The sequence below is a fragment of the Silurus aristotelis genome (assembly GCF_946808225.1).
Source record: "Silurus aristotelis genome assembly, chromosome: 7".
Lineage (NCBI taxonomy): Eukaryota > Metazoa > Chordata > Actinopteri > Siluriformes > Siluridae > Silurus > Silurus aristotelis.
In genome coordinates, this window is record NC_139580.1 from 6,099,311 (window position 1) to 6,119,343 (window position 20,033).

General features: G+C 37.6%; 1 protein-coding gene across 16 annotated transcripts in view; it reads left to right on the forward strand.

Moving 5' to 3' along the window:
* Positions 1–20,033, forward strand: part of syngap1a (synaptic Ras GTPase activating protein 1a) — a 169,473-nt gene that overhangs the window by 111,725 nt on the left and 37,715 nt on the right. For 13 of the 16 annotated variants that reach the window (XR_014534437.1, XM_083546934.1, XM_083546935.1 and 10 more), the window contains 8 exons: positions 4,823–4,944; positions 7,964–8,117; positions 9,417–9,515; positions 15,158–15,397; positions 15,919–16,254; positions 16,544–16,688; positions 17,393–17,537; positions 18,989–19,225. Coding sequence is in view for 15 of the 16 variants with exons in the window: in XM_083546934.1 (XP_083403060.1) it covers positions 4,823–4,944; positions 7,964–8,117; positions 9,417–9,515; positions 15,158–15,397; positions 15,919–16,254; positions 16,544–16,688; positions 17,393–17,537; positions 18,989–19,225 (1,478 nt within the window). In the remaining variant the exon portion in view is untranslated. Of the gene's footprint in view, positions 1–4,611; positions 4,642–4,822; positions 4,945–7,963; positions 8,118–9,416; positions 9,516–15,157; positions 15,398–15,918; positions 16,255–16,543; positions 16,689–17,392; positions 17,538–18,988; positions 19,226–20,033 lie in introns of those variants that run through there. The other 3 variants (XM_083546929.1, XM_083546930.1, XM_083546937.1) reach the window with 1 other exon arrangement.

The window sequence follows — 20,033 nt, forward strand, 5'->3', positions numbered from 1 at the left end:
CATGAAAATAAAGAAAACTCTTTGAATGAGAAGGTGTGTCCAAACTTTTGGTCTGTACTATATATATATATATATATATATATATATATATATATATATATATATATATATATATATATATATATATATATATATATATATATATAAAATGAAAATGGTCAAACAGAAATTCACGCTGCAGTAATCGCACGTTAATAAAATTTGTGCCATTAAAATAAATCTGCGTTATATTTTTACAGCCCTTATATTTTACATGTATGAAGAAAGTATATATACAGTGAGGAAAATAAGTATTTGAACACCCTGCTATTTTGCAAGTTCTCCCACTTAGAAATCATGGAGGGGTCTGAAATTGTCATCGTAGGTGCATGTCCACTGTGAGAGACATCATCTAAAAAAAAAAAATCCAGAAATCACAATATATAATTTTTTAACTATTTATTTGTATGATACAGCTGCAAATAAGTATTTGAACACCTGTCTATCAGCTAAAATTCTGACCCTCAAAGACCTGTTAGTCTGCCTTTAAAATGTCCACCTCCACTACATTTATTATCCTAAATTAGATGCACCTGTTTGAGGTTGTTAGCTGCATAAAGACTCCTGTCCACCCCATACAATCAGTAAGAATCCAACTACTAACATGGCCAAGAACAAAGAGCTGTCCAAAGACACTAGAGACAAACATTGACTTTCTCAGGTGTTCAAATACTTATTTGCAGCTGTATGTACATACTATATGTATGTATGTATGTATGTATGTATGTATGTATGTATGTATGTATGTATGTATGTATGTATGTATGTATGTATATTTATGTACACACTGATAACTCCATGTATATTTTTTTTATAGCAGCAAATCCAAAAAAAGGAGCTAAACCAGGTCTAATACAGCAATAAAACCAAGCAATTTCTTAGATGTGCATTTGTGTGTAAAACTAACAGCCAGAAAGAAACTGCACCGTCTAATATACTAACAGGGTTTACAGAGTTTAAAAGGTTTTTAAAAATAATGTGTTGCCCAATTTTGCTTTATTGAGAAAAGGTATATAGATATGTAAACAAAATAAAATACAGGATAGATAGATAGATAGATAGATAGATAGATAGATAGATAGATAGATAGATAGATAGATAGATAGATAGACAGACAGACAGACAGACAGACAGACAGACAGACAGACAGACAGACAGACAGACAATAACTAGCCATAACCGATGGAGGCATAGCATTATGACCACCGGCCTATTATTGTGTTGGTTCCCTTTTTGCTGCCAATACACTCATGAACCGTCGAGCAACAACAGCATGAACTTCTTCAGCAATTTAAACTACAGAAGCTCATCTGTTGGATCAGACCACATGCACCAGTAATTTGAAAGTTCATTATTCATGTATGGTTATGTTTGTAGGTAAATAATTTGTCCAGAGCCTGCAAGTTCTCGTGCAACTGGTCCAGTATCTTGTTCTGAGTGGAAGGAGGTTGAACAGTCACGTATAGTTTGTGAGGAGTCCCTGATACTGTGCACAGACATCTACTGTAGTTAAGATGCTCAGCAGCAGGTAGCTGGGTGTCAATGATGCGTTGCACTGTTATTACGACACTTTAAAGGCTTTACATCACATAGCTGCCATACCACACTATGATGGAGTCAGTCAGGATGTTCTCAACAATGCGACTGTAAAAGGCAATTCAAATCTCATGGGACAGATGAACTGATTTGAATGAAATGCTATGTAATGTAAAAATGTAAAGCAAAGTTAATGTCAATTTGATTAATTAAGCACCCACAGTGTGGCTTACTGAGCCTGAGAGGTTTTTTTTGGGACCAGAGATTATTTCAGCGAGGTCAGGTATTAAATTTGTTACATGCTGACTAATCAGTTCGATAAGGATACAATGCAATTTTTATTTGTATAGCACATTTCAACATGGTCACAAAGCAGATTTACTGAAATAAATCTATGAAAAATATATACATTTTAAATTTAGAATTCATTAATGTATTCATAAGTAATGAGGAAATCAGATGTGAAAGCGCTGAGAGAAAAACTCCCTGAAAAATTATAAAGAAGAAACCTTCAGAGGAACCGGACTCAAAAAGAAAAGCCATCATTAACTTCTCAGTTTTTTTTTTTTACTGACACACATTCTCTGTGCGGGTTTCCTCAGGATTCTCTGGTTTTCTCCCACTTCTCAAAAGCATGACTGTAGGTGGATCGTCTATGTTAAATCCCCCCCTAGGTGTGAATGAGCATGAGAGAGGGAGTACATGGCACTTTTATTGATGCTGAATGAATAAAACTAGGATTCATATTATAATTATTCTATTCGCACCTCTGATATCACAACTAGAAAGCGTGAAAAGGGTTGCATTTGCATGTCCCTTAGGAATAGACTTATTACGCTTATTTCGAGTTTACGTCCAGCCTTTTAATGTGTCCTACTGAAAACGCGACAAAGGTTTAGTTTGAGGTTTTGATTCATCCACAGGTCTGTTTGAGATCGTAAGTAACAAACAGCAATATGCAAAATGCAGACTCATATGTGCTTCAATTCCAAACTGGAGACCCAAACCTGTTCCAGCATCACAATACCCCTGTGCACAAAGCCAGCTCCATAAAGATATGCTTTACATGGGTTGGAGTGGAATGAATGTGAATGCTACCTGGACCCCAGGCCTCCCCACCTCAAATATATCAGTACCTGACTTTAATACCACCCTTGTGGATGAATAAGTCAAAATCTCCACAAGCACACTCCAGAATCTAGTGGAACATTTTCCCAGAAGAGCGGAGGTCTTTGTCCATATATTGTATCATGTGCATATTGTACATCATGTCCGTCTTCTTTGTAACTCTAAATAACATGCACACTTTTTTATCTTCTTTTTATTTACGCCCTGAATTTTTCCAAACCAGCACCACATAACCGTGTGTCACTGCTATGGATTTTTTAGTAACTTCTACTTGTCCATCAAATGCAACATTTCTTTTAAAACATTGGTGTTTGCACAAAATCTCAACGCAATGTCAACCCAACTGAGATTCAAAAGCATAATATAAAAATAAGCCCTTTTTTTTGATTTTCATTAAATGAACAGTATTAATGTATGAGAGCGAGATTGAAATTCATAGTCAACATTCAAAAAAAGTCTTATTGTGTGCATTCCGCATCCATAAACCAACACAATCACGTTATTTGATTTAGTAACGCCTTGTGTACACAAATTATTAATAAAATAGGAGATCGAGTCTATATGTAGAGTGTAGTGTATATATCAGACAGCAGCCCTGCCGATATAGACAAAGCTACAGACATCCACTGCCAGATGGATCACAACTTAAATTCTGCAAGGTACTGTAAATTTACAGTATGTAAAATACTCTAGATATTAAACAATTGGATAATTGGATATATATAAAATATGTGATATTTTACATTTTTTATAAACCCCCAGGGTGACTGGGGAACAATAATTTGCTAAAATTGGCCATAAATATTCAGGTAGTCTGGAATATGGATGGGTTTTCAGTTCACAGGTGTGCCTTGTCAATAGTTTATTTGTGACATTTCTTGCCTTCTTAATGTGCTTTGGACCATCAATTGTCTTGTCCAGAGAAATGGGTGGGTAAATAGCCATGATAGTGGTACTACAGCTACTGTACAAATCCATATCCACTTCAAACCTTGAACTACAGCTACTGTCCAAATCGATATTATGAGACGAAACACTAAGTTAAGTAAAGAGAAAATACAATCCTTTATTACCTTAAGAAATAAAGATCAGTCAACCTAAAAAATCTCAAGTACTGTACCTTCAAATGTACCTTCAAGTGTAGTATGAAGAACCAGGATCTTATTAGGACCGTCCCAGGAAAGGACGTTCAAGAGCTACCTCTGCTGCATGGAATAAGTTCATTTTAATGTTTCTTTCTCTGTTAGAGATCATACCTAAACAAACAGCATCATAAAGACCAAGAAGCTAGGACAAAGTTATGGAAAAGTATCAATCAGGGTTTGATTATTAAGAATAATATATATCTCCAGAATTTTTTAACACCCCAATGGGCGTTTTTAAAAGAAATACTAATCTTTTAAAAGTTCATCAACAAATGATTGGTCAGAAAATGAACCAACAAGAATGAAATAGATCCACTCCTGAGATCCTCCTGAGACCATGAGGGAAATTAACTTCTATAGTCTTGTATGCAAATGTGAAATCATGATAATGTATAAGAGCTCCATAAAAATAAAAAAAATCAACATACATCATACGTTTCTTCAAATATTATACTTTCAATTTAAGTTTATTGCTATAGCGCTTTTTTTTTTACGATGGTGGTAGTTTCAAAGCAGCTTTAAAAAATGTAAGAATTATAGAACATAAATCACTTATATTTCTATGTAACACATTTACACTACAGTTTGAAGCAAATTAACATTTAGTAGAACATTTTCTTTTCTTTCTGTAAAAAACAGTTGACCATAGGTTTTACCAAGTTGAAAATATTTAGTGCATAATAATAATACTTGGAGCATTGTTTTTTGCCCAGAAATATCTGTATATAAATTCTTTTTTTTTTTTTTTTGCTTATAGAGCTGAATTTCCAGTATGAAAAAGATGATACTAATGGTACTAAAACCAGTGAATCCAGCATTAACATCTGAATCACTGTACAATCAGTACAACAGTTCGTGTTGTGTTTATCAGAACTTTGTCTGTCTGTGTGTGTGTGTGTGTGTGTGTGTGTGTGTGTGTGTGTGTGTGTGTGTGTGTGTGTGTGTGTGTGTGTGTGTGTGTGTGTGTGCATCAGAGTTTTCTTAGCCGTCGTCTGAAAAGCTCAATTAAGCGAGCCAAGAGCCAACCCAAACTTGATCGCACCGGAAGCTTCCGCCACATGATTCTCCCACGATTCCGCAGTGCTGACCAGGAAAGGTAGGCAAAATACACTCAGACACACACACACACACACACACACACACACACACACACACACACACACACACACACACACACAAACACACACAATAATATACCAGTGATGGGTAAATAAATCATTTTTAATTGCGAATATACATCAAGACAGATATCATGCATTGTTTATTACAAGATAAAATGTAAGTCATTCTAGGCTCAAGGTGCAAGATACTTTTATGCTATGTGTATAAATATTGGATGACACAGGTTACCGAAAATCAAAAATGCACCAAAGGATGGTTTTGTATTCACATCCTCATCTCAATTGAAATTTATTGTGAGGTGACGCAAGATTTCTAGCCCTAATTGACACGAGTGGGATTCATTTCCTAGACTCTTCTGTCAGTACGATATCTGCCTGTCACGTGGGGCTTTATCTTTAATCTCCTTTAAGACTGCTGAGGTTTTTTACAAGGGATGCATCCATAGATTTATTGCAAAAAGACTCTTTATTGTGTAACATAAACTAAAACCTACAGAAACTTGCTTGGTATAATTGGTGCTGTCCTGTTGCTCATGAGATTTGCAGTACACAATGATCCAGGAAATATATATTTATACAAACACACACACACATCAAACAGGCATAACATTATGACCACCTGCTTAATTTTGTGTTGGTCCCCCTTTTGCTGCCAAAAGTCCTGATCCATGGAGCATTAACAGCATGAACTTTTTCATTAATCCAACCGGAGCTTGTCTGCTGGATCAGAGCACACGGACCAGCCTTCGATCCTCTCGTGCATCAATGAGCCTCGGCTGCTAATGACCAGCATGGGGATCAAAGGCTCCTGCTGGCTTACCACTGTTCCTTCCTTGAACCATTTTTGGTAGATACTGACCACTGCAGACCAGCAACACCCCACAAAAGCTGCAGTTTTGGAGAAGTCCTGACCCAGTCGTCTAGACATCACGATTTGACCCTTGTCAAATTTGCTCAAATCCTTACGGCTGACCATTGTATCTGCTTTTAACACATCAGCTTTGAGGACAACATGTTCTCACACACACACACACACACACACACACACACACACACACACACACACACACACACACACACACATTTATATATATAGCTACAGTATATAGTTAACAGTAGACTGAATAACAGTCTTCTCCTTGTCATATAAATTACATAATGTGAAACGTACAGGTACATCTACAATAAACGTATAGACTATATAGACAAAAGTTTGTGTACACCAAACCTTGTGCTTTTTGAACATCCCATTCCATATTTAGTCCCTATTTGCTTTTATAATATCTTCTACTCTTCTGGGAAGAAGTGTAGATTTGTACTTGTAGGAGAGCAATCGGTTCGGGCAGGTGGGGAAGGAAGAACAGTGGGGCAGCAACCTGTTTGACAGACCCAGATTCTTTATTTTATCACTTTCTCTCTCACACATGCCCACACACACACACACACACACACACACACACACACACACACACACACACACACACACACACACACACACACACATCTCTCCGTGCCTCTCTTTTTCTCTTACGGCGCCCTTCTGTCACTCCGCTTATGCTTTTCCCGCATCACTACAACAAAGAACACTGATTAGACTAATTCCCAACAGGTGTGTGATTCTTACCGCTTGTCTCTACCGGCCTCGCCCTCCATTCACAAACTGCCGTTCGGCCACGCCCCCTGCTGCTACAGGATTCGTTCAGCCATTCAAGATTCAATTTAATTCAACTCATTTTTATTTGTATTGCGCTTTTAACAATAAACATTATCTCAAAGCAGCTTTACACAGATAATGTGGTGATAAAAATGAATAAGATGTTCTTTATAAGTGTAAGTTTGTCCCTGATGAGCGAGCCAGTGGCGACTGCGGTGAGGAAAAACTCCCCGAGATGGCAAGAGGAAGAAACCTTGAGAGGAACCAGACTTGAGAGGGAACCACATCCTCATCTGGGTGGCACTGAATGTCCATTTATTACAGATAAATAATGTTGAGGTGCAGTGATGGTGATCAGATGCAAACTGTGGTCCTGAGTCAGTGTAGCAGACTGTTGACATTAACTACAGTCCAAATCCATCCTCAAAGCTCCTGCTTTTACTCTGTAATTTAATGGATCCCCTGGGCGTTGATGAGAAACCGTCCCCAGCTGCACAGAGTGGCCTCCAATCGAAGAGAAGACCATCCAGAGGCAGGCTGGGATGAACTGGGCAGATCCGAGGAGAGAAGAGGGACAAAAACAGTGGTCTCTGGTACCCCAGCAGAGAGAGAGAGAGAAGGGAGAAGAGGGCTGACAGGGAGAGAAGGATATGGATTATTATGTGTCCTTATTGTTGTCTGAAAGTTAAGGACACTGTGCAGGACTTGGGGACTTGCTATAGCAGCATAACTAAAAGGGAAAGCCAGAAGGTAACACAGGCATGAGGTCTTCCATCTCAACCTATGTAAACTACATCTTCATGGAGCTGGCTTTGTGCACAGTGGCAACACACTCCAAAATCTAGCTGACCATCTTACCAGAAGATATTCTTAGTTATTTAGCAAATGGGGACTAAATGTGAAATGGGATGTTCATGAAGCACATGCCAGTCCTATGGTCAGGTATCCACAAACTTTTGTCTTTATAGTGTGTCACATGCTCATGACACTTCATGTGCATCACACAATTATGCTCTGTAATCTAAATAACATGCACACTTTGTTTTGTCGTACTTAATTATTAGTGCCCAGGCATTTTTCAGAACTGTCAATAAATCAGGTCTATTACAAGTATATTGGTTAGTCTGTATTATAAAATTGTGCAGCCTAAAGCATAATTTTAGGCCTTGAGCTCTTTTTTTGCCAAATGATCTAACAGGCTACTTATTTTAAGACTAAGAAACCCAATTTACAATACAAAGAAGCAACAATGCACAGTAATAAACGAAAGGGGAGACTTTAAATCTTTTATTTTTATGGCCCTACTATTAGTCCCTATTTTTATGAATCTCTTGCTGCAGAACACGTCTGATGCAGAGCTTCAAGGAGTCCCATTCCCACGAGTCGTTGCTGTCACCGAGCAGCGCGGCCGAGGCGTTGGACCTCACGCTGGACGAGGACGCCATCATCAAACCCGTCCATTCCAGCATCCTCGGCCAGGAGTACTGCTTTGAGGTATGTGTGTGTGTGTGTGTGTTTGTGACAGAAATAACCATCTTGAACATGTACAGTTGTACATACTGTAAGTATTTGTTTTTCCTTGAACTTGCCACATTATGCTACAGCATCAAACTGAAATGGCTTAATTGAGATTACATAATGTCATGAACAGTGGCAGGCCATCAGGGTCAGCAAGGCCTTCATGCTATCAGAATCACTGACCTACATTATAATATATTTTGGGTCCATGAATATGTATACATTCATTTCCTATAGTCACTTCATTTAAAAGTGTTTCTCTAAGGTGAACCAGAGTGTAAGTTTAGCTTAGAGTTTCTATCCAATCAGATTTCATCAGTCACATCACATGTTGCTGGGGTCAAAGGGAACTGGCGTAAGCCCTTTGCGGTCAGCATTTGCAGGATCCCTGTAGCTTACAATCCATGTTGCTTCAACCAATCAGATTACTAGTTGACTAGGTTGGCTAAAACAGTTCAAAACAATTGTTTAGCTTTTTCATGAACTGTTTATACTTTTGCGTTTTCTTTCCCGTAGTTTTTTTTACAAAAAAACACAATTTGGCATTATTTGAAATCCCGAGGAAAAGCACGGAAAAAATGCACAAAAACGCAAAATCCGGGGTCATTCTTAAGGTTATTATTGATGCTTTTGATAGAGATGACGTATGCGGGTGGTGCAGTTGTGGCTGCAGTGAAAGGAGGCGTGTTGAATTGTGCTCATTGGGTTTTTTGCCATTTCTATAGATGTGGCATCATGGCATCAATATTCCCAGAAATAGCTTGAAATACTGAAGAAGGGAAAATCAGCGTAGTTTGTAAATTTATTAACGAATTGTAATTTTGTAAGTATTTACCCCTTATTACCATGAAATACCGTATGTAACCATTACCAGCAGAAGTCACATGATTAGTTGAATGCGGTCTATCTATGTGATTAAAGTGTCATGTGACCTCAATATCCACACATCTGCTCCTGAAATCTGTAAGAGATCATATGGTATCACAAAGACCAAGAAAAGAGGACACAATTTACGGAAAAGTTTTCACGGTTTGATTAGGAAAAATAGATATAAATCGTCAAACACCCCAATGAGAGCCCCTAACCTCTATTTTTAATAAAACACATTAAACATCGCACAGCTATTATTCCGAAGTAGGCTCTTCACCAGGCGTCAATGAGCACACAGAAGTCCGAAAAAGCAAAGTGAAACCATGTGAATACTTACGCAAGCCACAGTAGACATGACCTTCCGGCATGTGTGATTTTTTTTTTATGTATATATGTGATCTTTAGGTAACAACAGCCTCGGGCACAAAGTGTTTTGCCTGCCGTTCGGCTGCTGAGCGGGACAAGTGGATCGAGAACCTGCAGCGAGCTGTTAAACCCAACAAGGTGGGAAACGTGGGTGTCTGGTCCTCAGGCTTTACAACTGAATCCAACTGTAAAATGTATAGATGTGTTATTATGTAATTCTAATGCGTTATATATAGGTGTGTGTGTGTGTGTGTGTGTGTGTGTGTGTGTGTGTGTGTGTGTGTGTGTGTGTGTGTGTGTGTTGTGTGTGTGTGTGTGTGTGTGTGTGTGTGTGTGTGTGTGTGTGTGTGTGTGTGTGTGTGTGTGTGTGTTTATATGGCATATGGTGCGAGATTTTTCTGCAGTGTTTACAAAGTGCTAAAATAATAGAAGGATATAAACGATCCTAGTTTAAAATCTATCTATTTATATGTACACACTATATGGACAAAAGTATTGGGACACCTGACCTTTCCAGCCATATGTGGTTCACACTGAAGGCATCAAAACTATGAATTAACACATGTGGAATTATATATGGAATTATATACATAACAAAAAAGTGTGAAACAACTGAAAAATGTCATATTCTAGGTTCTTCAAAGTAGCCACCTTTTGCTTTGATTACTGCTTTGCACACTCTTGGCATTCTCTTGATGAGCTTCAAGAGGTAGTCACCTGAAATGGTCTTCCAACAGTCTTGAAGGAGTTCCCCGAGAGATGCTTGGCACTTCTTGGCCCTTTTGCCTTCACTCTGCGGTCCAGCTCACCCCTAAACCATCTCGATTGGGTTCAGGTCCGGTGACTGTGGAGGCCAGGTCATCTGGCGCAGCACCCCATCACTCTCCTTCTTGGTCAAATAGCCCTAGATGCCTTCAGTGTGACTCTACAATTTTCATAGTCATGAAAATAAAGAAAACTCTTTGAATGAGAAGGTGTGTCCAAACTTTTGGTCTGTACTATATATATATATATATATATATATATATATATATATATATATATATATATATATATATATATATATATATATATATATATATATATATATATATATATATATATAATATCAGAACATTCTTACCTCTAACATTCTTACCTTATTTCTGTATTTATCTTTGCTTTGTAAAAAATACTATACAATGAAATGGAACTGAATTCATTGACATATTTTTTCATGAAATTGTCAAAATTACATCTCCATAGCAACTGGGCAAAACACAATAATACAATGTCATGCCTAGACATTTTCCCCAGAATGGTCTTAAGTAGTCAGTCTATTGACACTATGAATTATAAAATGCATTCGATTCATGATAGAATGAAAAAAAATGGCTTCAAATTATAAAAAAATAAAAGAAAAACTTGATTTTATTAAATTAAATTTTGATTTATTTACAAAAGTGTTGATAAGGAACTAACATGGCTAAATGAAATCAGAATCATCTTTATTGGCAAGTATCCTGGGTTGCATGTGTAAGGAATTTATAATGCTGTGCTGCTGCAATAAAAATATGAAAAAACTACTTTTCTAGGAAAATCTAGGAAAATTAAATAGTAAAATAATAAATAAAGATAAAGACGTTTTTAGTTAGTTAAACACAAGTTAAAAATAGTTTGTGTTCATTTCATATTACCACTTTTGACTTGAGTTAAAAACTCTGAGCTTTGAGATATTTGTTTTTTAGTTGAAGTCAAGAATGTGTTGTTTTCTAGAAACATTGTTTTCACTGGCTAATTATTTTTAACAAGCCATGCCATCATGCTAATCTAGAGAGGGTAAATGTATAAAAAAAATGTATAAACAATTTAGGAATTTCTTTATGAAAAGTCCCCCTTCTTATTACTAGCCACAACCAAGAATCCGCTAATGACTCCATAATGAAAAAGCTCTTAGACATTCTAAAATGTCTAAGAGAACAAAGGGGCCAAACTATTGGAGTGGAAAGGGATGGTATTACTTCATCCTCTGTTTGTCAAAGTGATAGTAACAATGGGTAGGTGGTATCTTACTGTTTAAGTCTTTGGATCTGAAGGTCATGAGTTCAAATCCCAGCCACACCAAACTGACATTTATGGTTCCCTGTGCAAGGCCCAAGCTGCTTAATTGTATAAGATAAATGTCAGTCGCTCAGGATAAGGGCATCTGCCAAATGTAATTGTAAATGTAACCAATTATAAGAATTCATAAGACTGTATGTGGAAAAGAACAGATAGTGCTGTTTCAATGCCCTGAGCAGCAGTTTGAATCTTGATCCATTGGCTGGCTCTATGATTCTGCAAAGAAAAGCAAATTGGCCTGAAGGGCTGTGAAAAGGAGAGGTCTAGTTTATATGTATGGCAATAGCAAATAATCACAATGAGAGGAAATGGGGGAAGTAGCTGGTTTTACACCTCCAGGTTAAGAAATGTAATTAGCATTTCTTTTCATTGTAAGTTACTGAATCGTACACGTTAGGATTTTGGAATATCAATGTAATGAGTAACAGAAACTAACTAGCTTGGTAAAAAAAAAGGGGGGGGGATCCACAGCTGTCTTTCCTGAAGCAAGCAGCAAGATATAAAAATTCTGATGTAACACACTGTAATTCTTCGGAGGATGTGCCTCAGTATAACAGAGATTGAAATAATAAAAAAAAAAACGTGGTGCTTGTTATTGAAACACCTTCAACGACTCGCAATTCAAATAGCAAAGCAGTATAAGGTATAACATCTAATTAACTAATGTGCCAGAAAAGTGATTTTCTTTTATGCAGCTGTTTGCTGCATTTATTGAAAAGAGAATTAGGGCTGGGACTCATTAGCCCATGTGATAATTACGGTTATAGCTGAGTAAAGACTGCAGTCTGAACAGATTAGTCATGCTGAACCTTAAGTGAACCCAGAACTCACTTCCGAAACAGGTGCAGCATACGAGATCAGTTTATTCTAGATTATTCTGTATTGTTGATGATTTTATTGTGCATTTTTATGCAGTGGTTTATTGGCATTGATTGTTATGAGACTTAAAGACCTAAATACTAAATACCGTTTTCTAGTTGCTCTTAAATATATCCCAGAACAAACCTAGCATGAGTTGGCCGATTTAGCTGATGCTCATTAAAAACAGCTGCCTGTAGTTAACCATTGAAACCTGAAATGTGTCAACAGCTGGATGCTGACTAAAAGCTAAATGCTTTTCATTTGCATATGCACTCATAACTGCTGTAATAGAAGATGAGCATAAATATAAGTCTTTATAGGTAAAGTACCCTTTCATTATAGCCACCCTGCCATTATAAAATTGTTTGTCTATGTTGAGAGGGTTTTTTAGGCATTAAATTAAGTACAATTGTTGATTAATGAATGAAAATTGTCAGCAGTTTTTACAGTAGTCCAGAAAGACAAGATGTGCACAAAAAGAAATAAAAACTTTAAATTAAAGAGGTCAAAAATATTTACTTTTATTTAATGTTAACTTTTTTAATTTTTTTTATTTTTGAAGTTGACTCTTTTTGTGTATTTTATTCCTAGTCATGTTCAGTAGCAGTTTCCGACAATCAGGGCCAGCGAGGCCTTCTCTGCTGACATTTTAATATTTCTCAGCAATGTTGGAGTTTCTACTCAATCAGATAACGTCAACTATTGCCGCAGGTATAAACAACGCAGGCTCTTGTTAGCTTGTTGCTTAAAGCTGTTGCTTCAATCAGTCAGAGTGCAAATTGGCCACTCTGAGGCCCTCTAGCTGGCGTCTAGTCATGTCGCCATTTTTTCTGTCCTTTGATTGGATGATCAGAGAGCGCACTAGTCAGAGTCGCAACCCACATCTTAGCTAAGTGCACAAACTCAGATATATTGGCGTAAACAAAATAGCTGTTTTTTTTTTCCATTTCACGATGGCTGACAGAGGAGAATAAAACGATTTGGTCGCAGTCACACTTACTAGGACAGCTTACAAGAAAAGCTGGACATCGTGAGGAAAATTCCACTCAAAAAGTTCGAAACAGTTGTTAAGCGTTTAATGAAGAATTTGCACAAAAACACAATTTGCCTTCATTTCAAATCCCCAGGAAAACCGTAATGTATTTATTTATAAACATTTTAAAAATAGCACAAAAATGCACTGAAAACCCGGGGTCATGTTTTGAAGTTAATATTGATACTTCAGCTAGACATGATGTTTGCAGGCAGTGCAGTTGTGGCTACAATGAAAGGAAACTTGTTGAATTGTGTTCATTGGGTTTCTTGCTTCAGCAATGCCATTGACAATGTATGTAATTTATTAAATATAATATTGATGGTTTCTTTAGATGTGGCGTCATAATAATGGTGTTAAAGAGTTGGATTGATTTAGGTAGGACACCACTGAAGGCCCAGGGGTGAAATGCACCTCTGGGTTAAGAGGGTAAAGGGTAGAAATGGAAGCAATTGCAGTTAAAGAAGCCTTCTTAAACCAAGACGGACAAATCCAGAACATCCAGAATCATAAACCTAAAATAGGCATAACAGGCAATAAGCAAACAATGTAGACAGGGCAAAACAAAAATGACAGTGGCTGTTGACTGCAATACTTTGTGGCATACAAACCGACATACAAGTGTATAAATAGACAAACTGTCTAAACAGAAACAGCTAAGCGCAATAGGTACATGAAAGAGAAACCACCAATGACAGGACAGGGGTGGAGACATGACAAAACCCAAAACAACGACATGGAGCTACATAACGACAAAATGAAAATGAGGAAAATGGCCAGAGTGTTGCAAACCAGCATGCACTTTGTGAACACTAGCATACAGCATTAATAAAAGGCATGAAAGTAATAATCTTTAATAAGTAAATAGTTTATATTATTATATTAGATTGCTTTCATTTTATACATAGTTTTATTTCTTCATAGTTTTCCAACAGAAGATTTTAATATTTGTGCATCATAAGTTTACAGGAGCAAATCCATGACAATTTTCATTTACTGTATAGCATTTGGTAGACACCCTTATCCAGAGCGACCTGAAACTGAGCAGTTGAGGGTTAAGGGCCTTGTTCAATACACTAATACGTTTTAATTTTAAATTGCATTTTTTTTTTTCCACTTTAGCCTTCTATCCACACTAAAATGACATTTTCAGTCACTGAAAATGCAGCTTTCTGAAAAGCTCTCCAAAGTAGATACATTTGAAAACATCTTTTTCACGTTGCAGTGAAATGTGAAAACGGAAGGTTTCAAAAACCTTGACACATTTTTAGTCATGCATATCCTCTGCAAAGTTTCAACGAAAGTAAATAAACGGCAGGCAGAAATGATGCGGGTTAAAAGCATCTTATGTTTTGCTGCGAGCACAGGGACAGGGGGACGTAATCGTTTTCAGACATTTCAGTGTGGATGAGCAACTTCCAGGAAACAATTTAAAAACAAAAAGTGTGGAGCATTTTTTTGATGAAAACTCAAATTTATTCGGATTAGTTTAGACGTAGCCTTAACCGCTAAGCTACCACCTTCTGCTATACCACAGTTCTGGCATTGTCAGGGACTGGGTTTAAGCACTTAAGGTGATCAAATGATTTTTCAGGTTTTCAAGTTTTCTTCATAAATATAAAAGCATAAAATGTTGTTTTGTATTGACCATGAATTTCATGGAATTGTAAACTGAATAAACGTATCGGTTCACATTGAATTAATATTTATGTAATTTACACTTAATAAGTGGGAGCTTTATCACAGTGATTGATTGCTGGTTTTGATCATTTCGATACCATTGCAGGATAACAGTCGTCGGGTGGACAATGTTCTCAAATTGTGGATTATCGAGGCGCGGGATCTTCCGCCCAAAAAGCGCTACTACTGCGAATTGTGTCTGGACGACATGCTGTATGCGCGCACCACCAGCAAACCTCGAACAGACACAGTGTTCTGGGGCGAGCACTTTGAGTTCAACAACCTCCCCGCTATCCGGAGCCTGCGCCTGCACCTCTACAAGGAGACAGACAAGAAGCGACGCAAGGTCCGAGTAATGACCAAAGATACACAAGTGTTATCAGGATAACAAAAATACAAACACAAACATATCTAATTTGCTAACTCTGTAGTGGGCAACAATCATTTCTTAGTTTATACTGTGGTTTATAAAAGTGGTTCTCAAAGTGTGGGGTAGGTTTTTTGGTTGTTTATTAATATTTATTCTATTTATTTCTATTAAAATCAATTTAATACATTCAATGCATCCACAAACAAACTTTTAGGTAATGCAAGTAAATTAAAATAACATGTTAGGGTACCTTACACAACTACACTTTTATTTTCTAAATTTTTTAACTAGATATTATTAGATTTTTTTCTATTTAGATTTTGATATTTCGAAAAATTAGCCACTTTTCCACTTGACGTATTTCATTTTTACCTTTTTTGGGGGGGATATTGGAGGACAGGGGTTCTTGAAAATCCAACCCCAAATAAATAGCAAATAAAGTTTGAGAACCACTGGTCTTTACTGATAAGGAATGTGTGTTAATGTGTTTTTGACAGGAGAAAAGCACATATCTTGGCTTGGTCAGCATTCCCATCTCGAGCATCACAGGCCGCCAGTTTGTGGAGCAATGGTACCCCGTCATCCAGCCCAGCGTCCTTGGAAAAGGTGGTGGTGTGGGCAGTGGAAAGGTCATTAATGCCTCATTGAGGCTCAAATCGCGCTACCAGACTATGAGTATCCTGCCAATGGAGCTGTATAAGGAGTTTGCAGAGTACGTGACGAATAACTACCGCACTCTGTGTTCGGTCCTGGAGCCCCTTTTGAGTGTGAAGAGCAAGGAAGAAGTAGCTTGTGCCCTGGTGCACATTCTGCAGAGCACCGGCAAGGCCAAGGTCCGTGAGTCCACGTCCTGCTTAACTGTCCACCTTTTTGAGTCTGAGATATCATGCAGGGGTAATTAGCCAGCCCACCAAATGTGGTGAACACTTTATAGGCTTGTTAGGTTTCTGAAAATGTCCTTTGAGGCAAAGATTTTTATCGAGATCAGATTACTCTTCCTTTTGTTTGGGATAAACCACTGTGCCAAAAACCTCTAAACTTATTATAAACTCTAAGCTGTTTATCCATTCAAATGTGTTTGGCACAAGCAGGTTTGTGAGGAGTTGTTTTTGACTTGTGCAGGATTTTCTGTCAGACATGGCGTTGAGCGAGGTGGATCGTTTCATCGACAGAGAACATCTGATCTTCAGGGAGAACACATTGGCGACCAAAGCCATAGAGGAGTACCTCAAACTTGTTGGACATCGCTACCTTAAAGACACAATTGGTATGTGGTTAGGGTGGTGGTAAAGGTCAGCCTGCTGAAAGATCTAGTTTGGTTTGTCCAGAAACAAGAGTGTGGCAAATAAAAAAAACATAGATAGATAATAATTTTAAGTTTAAATTTATTTCTGTGGTGCCACAATGGAATTTGTCTCAAAGCATATTTAGAGAATTTAAGAATTATAGAACATATAAGTGAATTACGTGTATTTATCCCCAATGAGCAAACCTGAGGTGACTGGGGCAAGGAAAAACTCTCTCAGGTGGTATGGGGAAGAAACCTTGAGAGAAACCAGACTCAAAAAGGGAACCCATCTTCATTTGGGTGATATCAAGAGTGTGATTATAAACATTTAAGAAACAATACACTGGAGATTGAGAAATGCCAAGAGCATTGGAGTATGTGATTATAAATAATAATAAGTTCTTTTTACAGTCTTATACTGTCATTTGAATTTGTGGAACCAGAAGCTCCTGAGCAACTCATAAAATAGCTAAACATCTAAGATCATTATAGATCCAATACCAGCTCCTCAATGCCAGAGCTTTTAAATGTTTAATTTACTTTAGTCAGAGCTACAAAGCTGAATTTTTTCAGAGGGAAGTAAAGAATCTATGATATACATAATGATAGTGATGGGTTTTTTTGTTTGTTGGAGAACTGAATATGGGATGGTGGCATTAAAGATTTTGCACCTGTGTGTGCAGGTGAGTTTATTCGTGCACTGTACGAGTCAGAGGAAAACTGTGAGGTGGACCCAATGCGAACCCCACCTTCAATGCTCCCAGACCACCAGGCCAACCTACGCATGTGCTGTGAACTTGCACTTTGCAAGATCATCAACTCCCATTGGTATGTTACCCACTTTTTCTTGTGCCCAAATTTCAGGTGGTTCATTGCACCCGGTTATTTCAGACTAAAATGTTTGGCTCACTGACATCTTTTAACCTATAAAATGCTTACTTTTCAGCAATCGTAAAACCTTTCAATCTAACTGATTTCTGCTGATCTAGAAAAGATGTCATACTGTGAGTCGCTCTCACCTCATTAAAGTTTTACTACAGTCAGCAATCCAGGTCAAGGTAATCCGATTTAAAGAGGCAAGTTCAGGTGAAAACAAGGTTAAAGAAAAACACTTTGAGAAACCAAGACTTCCTTGAGTTACGATGGTTTCCTGATATTATAACCCTAGATGGAATTTATCACAATATGATTAACATGACACTGTATATTGCTAAAAGGTTTGTCTGGTATAACAGAATTTCTGTATCAAGCAAAGACAGTACAAAAGGCAGATTGGGAGATCAAGTGGTAATGAGGTAAGAAAAAACCCTATCTGGGGAACTACATCAGAAAACCTCATTAATATTATATCTGACTATACAAAGAAAAATATGAAATAAATACATTTTGGAGCAAATAATGGTGTCCCACAAGGTTTTGCTCTAGGCTATAAAACACTGAAGTAGAAACACTGCCCTCAAGTGGCAGGACATTACTTCGTGTGTCACGGAATCGAAATGCATTATGAAAGATGTAGTTTATTGGCGCTTGAAATTATTATTTGAAACAGTCATGCGCGTTTGAAGCCCTTGGGGCCTTGTGTATGACAACTGTGGTATAGTGAAAGAAACATCAAGGCCTATATATTGTCACTGAACAGACAAAAAACATTCAAAGCACATCGATTATGATTCTCGTTAACTATTTTTGAGAATTTAAGGTATTTAGTCAAGAGTGAAAGGGTAGAGGTAAATATAGAAGTGTAAATGCTAAAAGGTGTGATTTCAATATATTATAGTTTATTTTCCTTTTATTTACTGCCTGTTCAGCTGAAAAACTGCTGTTGATTATCAAAAGGTTGAACAAATATAAATCTAGTGGAAGGGTTAAAGGGTGGCTCAGTTGTTAAGGACTTCTGATCAGAAATGTATAAGTTCAAATCCCACCACCACTAAGCTGGTAATGCTGGGCCCTTGAGCAAGGTCCTTAACCCTCAACTGCTAAGATGTATGAATGAGTCCCTCTGGATAAGTGTGTCTGCCAAATGTGTAAATGTAGAGGAACAAATCACTAGAAAGGATTCCAGAATGAAAAGTGCCACTGAATGAATTCTGCCAATAACAGTAGGAACATGAGAGAAGTTTTTTAATTGATCCCCAGAATTTCTTCATGGTTGGTTAAGTCCTAGTGATAAAAAATGAAAAAACTATTCAAAGTCTAATATTTTTTCTAATTTGTTGTACATGATATGCTTCCTGTTCCTCTTGTACCATTCTTACAACTTTTCTTTCATTCTACAGTGTTTTTCCACGGGAGCTGAAGGAAGTATTCGCATCATGGCGTGTGCGTTGTGCTGAAAGAGGTCGTGAGGATATCGCAGACCGACTTATCAGCTCCTCGCTGTTCCTGCGCTTCCTGTGCCCGGCCATCATGTCTCCATCACTCTTTAACCTGACCCAGGAGTATCCATCCGAGCGCACGTCCCGAACCCTCACGCTCATCGCCAAGGTGGTGCAGAGCCTGGCCAGCTTCTCCAAGTCAGTCACTAGAGTCCACTGCCATCCAGGCCGGATCCATACTCACCATCCAGGCCCAAACCATAATCACAAAACTTCAGTGTCTTTACTTAATCCATACTCATTATTCCTAAAACACACTCACCATCTAAAGCCACATTATAATATAAGGGTCCCTACATGACTCCTACTTACTAGTCAGCATCAAGCAATAATCACTAACTTCCAGTGTTTTTACTCAAACCATAATCGTTAACGAGATACAAATCATATTTACTGGCCACATCCAGACCATGTTCATGTCAGCAAAGACTAAGCCATAATGCCATGAACTCAATGCATACTCACTCAAGTTTAAACTCTATTGTCTAATCTACTACCCTACACATAACACAAACCAATCTGATACAGCATCTTCATTCAGCCCATCTGCACCATCTTTCCTCACCATTACCCATGACTAAGAGTTAGTTCTTAAAATACTTTTCAGCCCATTTTTTACTATCTACTTCTAACCTATAATTCATTTGTAGTATCTCTAGCACCTCTAGCATCCTTAGTAATCTTTAGCAGCTTACTCATAATCCTATTCAGGACAACAGCAGTGATGCTAAACCCCAGTGTCCCTACTAAACAACACTCCCCATTCAAGTCATAACAACAACATCTAATAACTCTATACAACCCATGCACGGTCCAGGCCCATATCATTAAAACTAATTTGTAGCATCCCTACAGACCAACCCAACGTAATCTTTTAAGCCCAAACCATTGTCACCAACAAGCCCTATACCAAAATCACTCAATCTTGGAATCCCTACAGTCCAGA